We start from the raw sequence: 12,629 nt of genomic DNA on the forward strand, positions 1-12,629 counted from the left end.
AACATTTCAAGTACTGATGGGTCAAAATCACACAAGATTTTAGTAAGCATCACTCTAAAGGAGGGGCAAGCTTAAAATATATAGTATTCCAGAAGGTTTACAACCCAAAATAACTTACCCAGAAAATTTTAATAGAATCCTACAAGGGAAAAAAAATGGGTCTTTACTGAAATAGAAAACTACCATGCATTTACAGTGAAGAGACAGGAAATAAGTAGAAACTGAAATACAAACATAAGAGTCAAGAGAAGCCTAAAAACATAAATACAGGTGATCAATCATTAGAAACAAAATAAGGAAAAACTGTTTACATTATAATAGGAAAATATAATACATGTCTCCTCAGAACTGTACTATCATCGGGGGTCAGAGAAGGAATCTAATAAAATAGATGGCCAGCAAGTGATTTTGTAATGTTTTGATCATATTAAAAGAATAGAAAGGGAGGGATATATTGGGAGAAAGAAGACAGAAGAAGGGTCAAGAGTTACCTCATAAAATAGTTAAACAAATAGAACACTGTACAAATAGGTAGGAAGAGCAGGGCAAGGGAGGATGACATGTGAACGTCACTGTCATCTCAAATGGTCACAGGAGGAAAGAATAAACATACATAAAGAAATACATTTCACTCAATAGAGAAACCAGAGGAAAAAAGGGAGAGGGGAAAAAATGGAAAATAAGAGGGAGGCTAGTCCTAAGCAGCAACAACAACAACAACAACAACAACAACAACCACCACATATATATATAAAATTCTAAATAGGGTGCAGGTCTAAAACAGTGGGAAAAAAAATCTTCTGATTGAACCTGCAGGTTGAGGAGATAATTGGATTTTAGGATGTCATGGTACTTTAATTATCTATTTCAGGAGTTTTTAACTTGGGCTTACAAATTTTTTTAAAATATTATTTTTATAACTATTTCAATGTAATAATTTTATGAAATCTTATGTATTTTATGCTTTAAAAAATGTTATTCTGAAAAGTGTAGGCTTTACCAAAATGCCAAAGGGTCCATGGCATACAAAAAAGTTTAAATTTGTGATCTAGTTCAGCCCTTCATTTTATAGAAAAAACGAAACTGAGATCCAGAAAAGAGTAAATCACTCATCCCAAGGCACAAAGATGACAGCATGAAGTTTTGAATACAATTCCCTTTGATTCCAGAAAGGATTCCAATCTTCTTTTCACTATTGTACATTAGATGATTTTTAGCATTCCTTCTACCTCTTAAGATTTTATGATTCTGTGATATTTAATGTTTGATTTTTATTATATATAATTTTAATTTTTCTTTTTAATAAATTTTTTTAATCAGCTAAAATCTTTCTCCTTTCCAGACCTTTCTTTTTGAGATATTTACCTATTTTTTAATAAAGAGATTTTTTAAATATAAAATTATATAGATATTCATGTATACAAATTAGAAAGCGATGATAGTCCTGATATACTCAACATTGACTAAACCACATCTGTAGAGAGCAGGACAAACAGGATAGTGAAGTGCCCTGAATCCAGGACCCATGAAAAACATTTAAAGGTTTAGGAATGTGAGAAAACCTGAGGAGAATATATTTTTAAGTATTTGAAGGGCTCTTTAGTAGAAAAGGATTTAGATTTATTTAGCATGACCTCTGAGTAAAAAAAAAAAAGACCCTGGAGTAAAAGATAAAAATTACTAATAAGTAAAAATAGATTTCGTGTAAGAAACTGTATCCCAACAGTTAAAACTATTGAAAAGTGGAATGGTCTGACTCAGGTATCAGTGATTTTCTCTTCAATGGAATTCTTCAAGCAAATTGAAAGATCATTGTTCATATATGCTATAGAAAGAAATCTCTTTTGGATAAGATATATATAACCATGGATTTCCCTTGTAACACTAAATCCTGTGATCCTGTGACCTATTTATTAAGTATTTAGTAAATCCTTGTTGTGTGCAATGACCTGTGTTAGGTACAGGGTCACAGTCCACAAGAAATTTACATTCTAATGAAGAAAACACTCAGTACACAGCTAAGTATATGTAAATTATATATAAAGAAGATATGAAATATTTTTGTGCCATTAAAGGTGGATTATTTAAATTCTACGAAGACTCTAAGAAGTTAATAAATCTTTTAAAAATGAATTTGTAAAATTAAATTCATAGAATGAAATTTTTGCCATTTTAATCTTTATTTTAAATTTTATTTTGGTATGGACCTATGGTTTTATTGTCATATGAATTCACAGTATTGAGTTTTCCTATACTGAGAGAATCTGGAAGCTGACTTTTAGCTTTCAGCTTTTGAGTACCCCTGGAGGACTGATATTTCCAGTAACTTGCTCATGATCCCACACTATGCCAAAGGCAAGACTTGAACTCTGGTCCTCCTGCTCTAAGACTGTCATTCAATCCATCATACCACATTGCCTTTTATTGTGCTCTTTTTAAGTATATCATGAGAAAGATTCAGAAAACCAGTTGTGGGTGGTCTCTAAAAATATGCCACATAAAGGTGAAGAAAGCGACTTCTTGGCTAATTTTTGTGAATGTGAATGTGTTCAAAATGAAGTAAAATGAAACGAATACTCTTTGAATTTCAAAGGGACTTTTCAGAAAAAAAAAAAAAAAAAGGAATTTCATAGAAAAACAACCTTTCTTGTGCTCAGTCCTCAAAGAGTTGGTATAGCTTTATCCACAAACACCAGTTCTAAGCATAACAAAAGATCTGCATATATTTTCTTAACTTATGTAAACTGTTCTCTGAACTGTGAAATATGATATCCCTATGCATCTATTTTGGCTCTTGGGATACTTTATCAAAGGCTTTTATTGCAGCATCCCGATGTATCTCATTCAGTGAAACCTAACAGATGATACTATTGTGAACTGCAGAGGCTCAACAGTTAGTATATCTAAATCTACTTCAATTAGTAATCAGCTTTTAGGTTAATCTCAGACATCTGGGTCTGGATGCAGGCCAATGACTACAACCTATAAATAAAGTAAAGCCTTTGGAGAACAACATATTTTAGTAATTTGTCCCAACACTGATAAAAAGATTAAGCAGGTGAATTTCAGTGGCCCTCTCTCACTTGTACAAACTGAACAAATTTTGATGTCCTTATCATAATAAAACAAATATGTCAGAATTTCTGCCATCACCCCCAATTCCAACCAGGAAAGGTTGACTCTGGCCAGTGTCTTGATAGATTATGTTCTATATTAGAATTAAATGAGACATTTGTAAAGAAATTTGTAAACTACTTTAACAAAAGGAGGTTTAGTTAGCTATAACAGGGAAAGGATATTTATCAAGGACACCACATTGATTCATCCAAGCTGCTTCTGCTGTTAATCATACTGCTGGAAATCTGGGAAACAATTTTTACAGAGAGTATTTCCGATAACAGCTCATTTCTAAAATATATAGAGAACTGAGCCAAATTTATAAGAAGACAAGTCATTTCCCAATTGATGAATGGTCAAGGGATATGAACAGACAAGTTTTAAATGAAGAAATTTAAGCCATCTAATGGCAAAAATGTTTTAAATCACTACTGATTGGGGAAATGCAAATTAAAAGAAATCTGAGATATCATTTCATACCTATCAGATTAGCTAAGATGATAGAAAAATATAATGACAAATGTAGGAGGTAATATGGGAAAACTGGAACACTAATTCATTGTTGGTGGAATTGTGAACTGATTCAGCTGATCTGAGAGCAATTTGGAACTATGCCCAAAGGACAATTTGATTGTGCATTCTCTTTGATCCTGTAATACCACCACCAAGTCTGTAACCCAAAGAATTCATAAAAAAGGAAAAGTATCCAAATGGGCAAAAATGTTTATAGCAGCTCTTTTTATGATGTCGAGGAATTGAAAATTGAGTGGATGCCTATCAGTTGAGGAATGGTTGAATAAGATATGGTATATGAATGTAATGGAATATTATTGTTCTATAAGAAATGGTGAGTAGGCTGATTTCAGAGAGGCCTGGAAAGACTTACATAAACTGAGGATGATTGAAGTGAGCAGAACCAAGAAAACATTGCACACAGTAAGAGCAAGATTATGTGATGATCAGCTGTGATGTACTTGGCTCTTCTTAGCACTGTGGTGATTCAGGACAATTTCAAAAGATTTGGGATAGAAAATGCCAAGTGCATCCAAAAAGAAAACTATAGAGAATGAATGTGGATCAAAGTATTTTCACCTTTTGTTTGTTGGTTGATTTTCTTTCATGGGTTTGGTTTGATTTTTCTCTTACAATATGATAAATATGGAAATATGGTTTTAAAAAGTGTACATATTTAATCTATATGAAATTGCTTGCTGTCATGGAGAGGGGGGGAAGTAAGAAAGGGAGGCAGAAAAATTTGGAACACAAAATCACATCAAAATGAATTGTGGAAACTATCGTCATTATAAAATGCTATTATAGAAAAACAATATCATATTGCTGGTCTTTGGTCAGAATTCTCAAAGAGAAGTGAGCTGGAGTTCCTTATGGCTTTATATGAAGCTCAGGCTTAAGAAATGACATCAACTTTTCTTCTTAGAAAGAACTAAGTCAACTTAAATAGGGAAGGGCCACCCTGCCCAGCCCCTTCATACATGTAACTTTTCTTTTGCTTTTAGGTAAATATTTTCACACATTTAATTTTAATACTTTTAAATAGAAATGAATTGGTTGATGTCTAAAATGATCATATTTTATATGGCCAACACAGTAACACTTGATGGAAGTGAAGAATCATAGAAGCCCAGAGGCCGTCTAGTCTAGCCTATTTCTGAATTGGAATTCCCACTATAACATACCTGAGACATAATCATCCAGCCTTGCTTAAAGAGTTCCAATGAGGTATTAAGAGAATGAAGGTTGTCTAGAGGCAACCTATTCCACTTTTTTTCTCTAGCTTAACTGCTGGGAAATTTTGTATTTTTTTTCCTTAGTGCAAGTGCAGATTTATTTATTGAAACTTAAACTTAAAGCTCCTTTGGGTCTCAGCAAAATCAGTCCATTTCTTGTCTTCCTCTTATCGCCACCCACCAAATCCTTTCTTCTTCAAGTCAAATATCTTCCCTTTCTTTATGCCATTTCTCATTTGGGTTAGACTACAAATCTTATATTTTAAAAAGTGCTTTAATAATTAAATAGTATGTTCAGCATTAGAATCCAAATGATGCTACAAAAGTGATACTTGAAAAGAAGTTGCCTTTTTTCTTAAATAAACTAAGTCTATCTCTAATTTGTACAATTTTTCCAAATAGCGTGCGCTGCTTGTACTACACATAGAAAAATTTCAGTATGTCATCACAAATAATGAAATATTATATTCTTAAATTAATTAAAGGCATGAATATAACTCTTTGTCATCAATCACTTCTAAAAATGATAAATTTAAATTATTCTTTTAACCAATTAAGACAGGTATTAAGATAGGTAGAACAATATACCTATTTTATTTTTTATTTGTTTTTAATTTTTATTTTATTTTGATTTATGGAATAAAATCACTGTTATCAGTTGTCTGATATCTACCCATCAAAAAAGGTGATCCATTGATTTATCACCTTTTCTACAGAACACTAATCTATCAAGCAACTGTGATTTTTGTCAAAATTGAAAATTCTTCATTGAAGAGAGCAATCTATTATAACACAATTCTGGAAAGTTTTTTTGCAACTTGCCTAAAGTTCAGAATAGTTATTTATGTTCATAAAAGTATTTAGTTTCTGAACCATAATTTGAACTTTGGTCTTTTTAACTCCAGGTCTAGCACTTTATCATTATACTATATTTCCTATCATATGTGGAAAGTGATTTTTTTTTAACATCTTATATAAAATTTAGATGTTTCTCTATCAAGTAACTTACTATCATGAAATGTCTTTAATAATCAAAAAGAAATAAAAGATCTCTCAATCATTAATATTAAGATTTTTTTATTCAAACATGTTAAATTCATGAACTAAATATTTTACCTCCTATGAAGTTTGTTATATATTTGTTCATGTATTAAAAACAATTATTTCAAAGTTTTAACTTTCTTTTTATTGTTATATGTTATTTGCATTGCAATGAATATGCTTTCAAAGAAAAGCTCAAAAAAAAGAATTTTAAGGAGATACATTTATGTTTTTATTAAAAATACTAGAAATTCATCCTATTGATTCTTTTAAAAAAAAAACATAATGATTGAAGTTTACTGGGCAAGAGAGTGATATAGTCAGACCTGTACTTTTAAAAAATGCCATTTTGGTAGGGGAGGGGTAGAGCACAGAGATTAATTAGGGAGACATGGTAATAGTTCAGACCAGAAGTGATGAGTGTGTGAATTAGGGTGATAGCCATGTTAATAAAAAAAAAAAAAATAAGTGAGAAAGATGTTATGAAGGCAGAATGGATAGGACTTGGCAACTGATTAGTTGGGAGAGGGAGAGAAGAGAGAATGAAGAGTTAAGGATATTTTCTTGTGAACCTGAATGATTAGAAAATCTGTGGTACTTTAAAGAGAAATAGGAAACTATGGAAGGGGCTAGGTTTGGGGAGTTTTTATTTTTCCCCATCCTTGGGTTAGGAATTACCAATCTTTAGCAGAAATTTCTGCTGTTCCTTTGGAAAAAGGAGGAATAACAAAGTAATACTGTCAAAACTTTCAATTCCTAAGGTATACAAACATCAGCTATAGTAGGAATGCTTAAGCATTCCTAAATAAAAATTGCAATAATAAGCTTACCAATAAAAATACCTTAATAAAAGTCATATCTTTGTTTTTAGCTAAATAGTATCAGAAGGAAAATAATTCTGAGTTAAAGTATGACTTTACCTCAAAGTCTTGTTCAATATAAAAAGTTCATTCTCAAAGAATGAGGTATCAAAGCTAATCTGGTTTTTCCCCCCTGGCATTAAATTTTCAAGGCCTGTAGAGATGGCATTTTCAGAATTCACATTTGGTAGAGAATATCTTTCTCAATGCCATTTGAAAAAAATCTTAAAAGTATATGGTTTTCTATCAATGAGTTCTATTGTAAGGCTTTTAATGTCACACATTTCTGACTTGAATATGAGGCAGAACTTTAAAATTGAAAATGGTATAGAAGAAAGAATAGAAGCCTACAGTAAAAGGTAGGTGAAAGCTCCATGACCTCTGATCCATCTGGTCTATTCTTAAGAATCACTGCTTTGGGGCAGTGAAAGACCTTATGGCTCATAAAGTAGATGATATTCAGAAGAGCAAAAGAGTTCATACTTAAGAGGTCTGAATTACTGATAGAGGGGGAAACAAGTAAGTATAATGAAGACTACCCCATATTTAAGAAGGAATTACTAATGTTTTTCTTTTTAAGTATTAATAAAAAAAACCTCACATATCACATAGGCATTCATTACTTATTCTATGTATACCACTGGGAAACAAATAGAACTGTTAGAATACAAAAATGCCAAAGGTAATTCAACTACAGCAGTCTAAGTGTAGCATAACTGATTTGTCATGACATACAATTTTCTAAAAGCTATTCTGTTAGAAGGCAATAAATGGGTGAACAAATGATTTACACTCTTCAGAGTCATAGTTATTATTCAGTATTTTATTTTTTTAAAAAATATGTACCGTATACTATTATGTTTATTCTCTTGGGCATAATAAACACATAATTGAATTTGATGAAAAATGGGCTTTATTCCAAATGCAGCATATAGTACACATAGTAACTCCTTTGTTTTATCCCTTGTGAAGATCAATGGTCACTTGAGATGATTTCATTCTATGTTAAATTTAATATATGGGCAATAAAATATTTTTAATTTAAAATTACATCCATATTTTCCTCCATCCTTGTTTGCTTTTTTAAACCATGGGTCATTCCTAAGTTTTAATCCAAATATCATTTTACAAATTTACATATTTTAATTATCTTTTTAAAAAAATATTACTTTCTTACTACGGAGGAAAGAAAATCAAAGATAGAGTATTTAGTTTTTTAAAAAATGAGTTCTGCAGTGAGAATGTCAGAAGTTTCACTGATTTCTGATATTTGGAAGGAACTAAACATAAACTAAGTCCTAGAAATAAGGTTATATATATCTTGCAAAGGGATTCTTTTTTTGTTTTTTGAACCTTTACCTCCACCCTCTATCACCACCAGTTGAATTTAAATAATGCTTTGTTCAACTACAAAATTTATAATTTTAGATAAGTTCCTTCATATTAAAGCCTTGCCATGATCTTTTCATTGTATGAAGGTGACTTCTCTCTCTAAGGAAGTCTATAACAATGCAGCATAAGGCCTATTAAACCTTGACAAGATGTAATGAATTGAATTTTGAATAAGGTCATCAAAATGCACTATGTTGTTGATGACCATCAAAATGATGAAATTTTTGGCTTATGGTAACTCACAAATTATGGAAGAACTAAGACCTTTATTGAAAGAATGATTTTCTATAGCAATAAAATCACAGATCTTGAAAGATAACAGGTTAAATGACTTTTAGGAAATCAAATCTCTGTCTTTTATAATGTTAATATCTACCAATTTTTTAATCTCTATTTTTTTGGCCACAGTAACAAAGACAATATGGGGGGGGGGGGAGGTGTATAAAATCCTTGATATTTTGAAATATTAAAGGAGCAGCCAACTACAATGTATCAGCTCAACATATAACATCTTTGGGGGATTTATTATCTAAGCCTACTATTATAACATATGAAAAAGGACTGATTATATTCTTACATAAATAATATATAGGGGCAGCTAGGTGGCGCAGTGGATAGAACACCAGCCCTGAAGTCACAAGGATCGGAGTTCAAATATGATCTTAGACACTTAACACTTCCTAGCTGTGTGACCCTGGGCAAGTCACTTAACCCCAAATGCCTCAAAAAAAAAAATGTATGTATGTATGTATGTATAAATATGTATAAATGTAAAGAAAAACAAAGGAAAAAATTACCTGAGAAGCATTATTTTGAGATTTTCAGATTCTGTAAAAATTCAGATCAAGTTTTTCTTGATTTTAAATAAACAAAAGGACTTATGATATAGAGATACCCATTCTTTTGTATAGAAGAAATTATTTTTAAATTCAAAAACTTTCATGGTCCCATAACATGGTAATAGTTGTAATTCTTAGTATCCATTTGTTGGGAACATCCATTATGACAAGAAGCTAGTATGAATTTAGTAATTGAGAAGCTCAATTACTCAAAACCGTACACCTACAATCAGGTGAATTACTGTGTATAAGACTCATTAATGGAAATCAATAAAGTAAAAATCATTTCACAATCATTGGTCCCTTGGGCACTCAAAATGTATATGTCAATAAAGGGCTTTTTGAAGCCTATAAAGTGACTATATCCCGTTTGCCTGTCCTTCCTTTATGTCATTACAGTTGATACTTCCTATAGTTGCTTGACAAGACTTAAATTAAGAATTCTTTTGGAAAAAAAAAAACTATAACTTCAATAAAACTCAAGGTAAATGAGAAGAAAAGTAAAGACATGAAATCTCATAGAAATCTGATACATCTTTAAAAGATTTTTCGGTATGAAAACAACCTCCAAGAACATAGATAGTAACTCAGTGGACTAAGTTGTTATGGACAAAAAATTACAAATATCATTATTTAAAATGTTTTGTTTTCTGAAAATCAGCTATAATGCAGTGATTTTGTAATATATATCTTTGATAACATAAATGTGAAATCTGAAGTTCTTTTTTGCATATTTATATAATTATACTGTATTATAATTCCCCAAATGAGAATACTTAACTCAACCTACTAATGAAATTCAAATGCTAGAAAAATTCAGAAATAAATATTACTGATATTTCAGAGAAAATTTGTTTTAGACATATATTCAAAAGCAGTGCTTACATATTACATTCTTATTAAAAGCACTAATGTAGATAAAAGCAATCATGTTAAATTTTAAGGCATAGATTTAAAGAAAAACTAATGGATTAAAATTTAAAACAGTATAATTGTTCAAAACAGTAAAAGTAGACCAAGTCATTGTAAAAGAAACATTAAACAAATCAATTTTTAAAATAAATACCATTTACCTTGCAGCATTTTTCTCAATCTTTTCATCAATGTCACTGAAGATCTGTTCAAATTCCAGGTCTCCAGGAAATGAATTTAACAAACATTCTATGTCAAAAGAATTATAAGAATATTCATCTCCCCAGTCCATTTCAAGGAACTGAAATAAAAAATTTAAAGTATGTTAACTAAAAAAGGCAAATAATACTAAATTATAATAAATATTTAACAAACTTGGCTCTTTTCAACAATGAGGTGATTCAGGCTAGTTCCAATAAACTTGTGAAGTAGAGAACCATCTGCACCCAGAAAGAGGGGTATGGATATTCAGTATGGATCACAACATAGTATTTTCACCTTTTTTATTGTTGTTTGCTTGCTTTTTCTTTTCTTTCTCACTTTTTCCTTTTCAATATGATTTTTCTCATGCAGCATGATAAATGTGGAAATATATTTAGAAGAACTGTACATATATAAACTATATAGAATTACCTGCTGTCTAGGGGAGGTAGATGGAGGGAAAGGAGAGAGAAAAATTGGCAACTCAAAGTTTCACAAAGGTGAATACTGAAACTATCTTTGCATGTATTTTGGAAATAAAAAGCTATTATCAAAATAAAATAAATATCTAAAATATACGAACACAACACACAAAATTAAAATAGTAAAAGAATTAGGATATCAGAATAAGTAAAGAGATTTAAAAAAATATTCTATTAGGGCTAACTTTATTTTCTTTTTTATAGTCTTGGAATCTTATAAAATAAAATCTCAAACATGCATGAGCATCATGTACATATCACTGTGAAATTTACAACAATCAAAAATTATAGGTCATTGCAACATATCTGGGAAAGTAGTAAGAATATCATTAGATGTTCCCCTCAAAGCCTAGGGAACAAAAATGTTCCCTTCTCCTTTCCTTGTCCTGACCAATACCCTGGACTTGGATATTATAGAATCTGATAAGAAGAGATTCCAGAAGTTGATACTATATTAAGAGATGGGATGAGACTTCTAGCCCCATGTCATTTCCTCTTTCTGACCACAGCCTCTTGACTTTCAATTGATCACTTTCTGTCTTCTCTTAACCATATCCTTTGTCTTCCATTCTTTTTGCCCTTCACATTATGGCTCTTACCACCTCTTCCAGACTGATTTCACAATTTTTGTTTTCATATACTCTACCTTGTAGTCAAATTGGATTACTTCCAGTTCTCAGAATCCAACACACTATTCATTGCATCTATGACACTAATTCAGATGACTGCTGGTCCCCAAATTTGGAAAGAATTTCTTCTACATTTCTACCTTTTCAAATTCTTAGCTTCTTTCAAGGAGGATCTCAGGTTCTGCTTCTTAAAGAAAAGTCTTTCTTCACCTTCTTGGCCATTCATACTTTTTGCCTCCTCAAATTCTCTTGTATTTACCTAACCTCAGTGGGATGCAAGTTCTTTGAAGGTTGAAGCTAGCATTTGGTATGATAGATCTGTAGGTAGAAGCTACAGCTGGCCTTAGAGGCCAGCTTATTTTACATACTCATTTAACATGGAGGAAACATATCCAGAGAAGTTAAATAATTTGTCCAGGATCAAAGAGAGAGTAAAATATCAGAAGCAAGATCTGAACCCATGTCCTTAGGCTGCAGAGCCAGTAAGGTTTCTATTGCATCACTTTGTATCCCTTATACTCAGCATAGAGCCTTAAACACAGTAGTTACCTAAACACTTGTTTTGGTTATTGTCTCAACTAGTTAAAGCCAGTAGGGGATTTTGTATATCATTTTGGAATGACATTTTGGAATTCATTTTGGAAAAGTAATGTAAATCATAGTTATAGATTGGTGGATGTATCTTTAGTTGTGGGTCAGGATAAAATAAAATGCACTTTGGAGACATCAGTTTAATGTATTACTCTGTTGAATAACACCAACCAAAAAAAAAAAAAAAAGGTCACTGAAATGCTGGGTATCATCTACAAGTAATTTGGCAGGAGTATGAATTATTGCCAGAACTCATACATATTAGACCAAAGATTCTGTGAATATAGACTATTCCCCACATAGAAAGGGAACAAAGAAACTTTGGGGGGAAAAAGAAGAAATTAATCTTATTTTCATGGTAAAAAAAATTATGGATAATGGTAACATTTTTTTTTTATTTATAAATTTTATTTTATTTAATAATAACTTCGCATTGACAGAATCCATGCCAGGATAATTTCTACACGACATTATCCCTTGCAATCACTTATGTTTCGTTTTTTCCCCTCCCTCCCTCCCCCCCCCCCCCCCCAGGATGGCAAGCAGTCCTATATATGCTAAACATGTTGCAGTATATCCTAGATACAATACATATTTGCAGAACCGAACAGTTCTCTTGTTGCACAGGGAGAATTGGATTCAGAAGGTAAAAATAACTCGGGAAGAAAATCACATTTCCCAGTATTCCTTCTTTGGGTGTAGCTGTTTCTGTCCATCATTTCTCCAATGAAACTCAGTTAAGTCTCTTTGTCAGAGAAATCCACTTCCATCAGAATACATCCTCATACAATATCGTTGTCGAAGTGTATAATGATCT

At 31.5% G+C, this 12,629-nt stretch overlaps 1 protein-coding gene across 1 annotated transcript in view; it reads right to left on the bottom strand.

Moving 5' to 3' along the window:
- Positions 1-12,629, bottom strand: part of KIAA0825 (KIAA0825 ortholog) — a 552,136-nt gene that overhangs the window by 468,004 nt on the left and 71,503 nt on the right. The window contains exon 2 of the mRNA XM_051971455.1: positions 10,071-10,210. Coding sequence (XP_051827415.1) covers positions 10,071-10,201 — 131 coding nt within the window. The 5' untranslated portion in view covers positions 10,202-10,210. The remainder of the gene's footprint in view (positions 1-10,070; positions 10,211-12,629) is intronic.

This window comes from Antechinus flavipes, chromosome 1 (genome assembly GCF_016432865.1).
Source record: "Antechinus flavipes isolate AdamAnt ecotype Samford, QLD, Australia chromosome 1, AdamAnt_v2, whole genome shotgun sequence".
In the NCBI taxonomy this organism is placed as follows: Eukaryota; Metazoa; Chordata; class Mammalia; order Dasyuromorphia; family Dasyuridae; genus Antechinus; species Antechinus flavipes.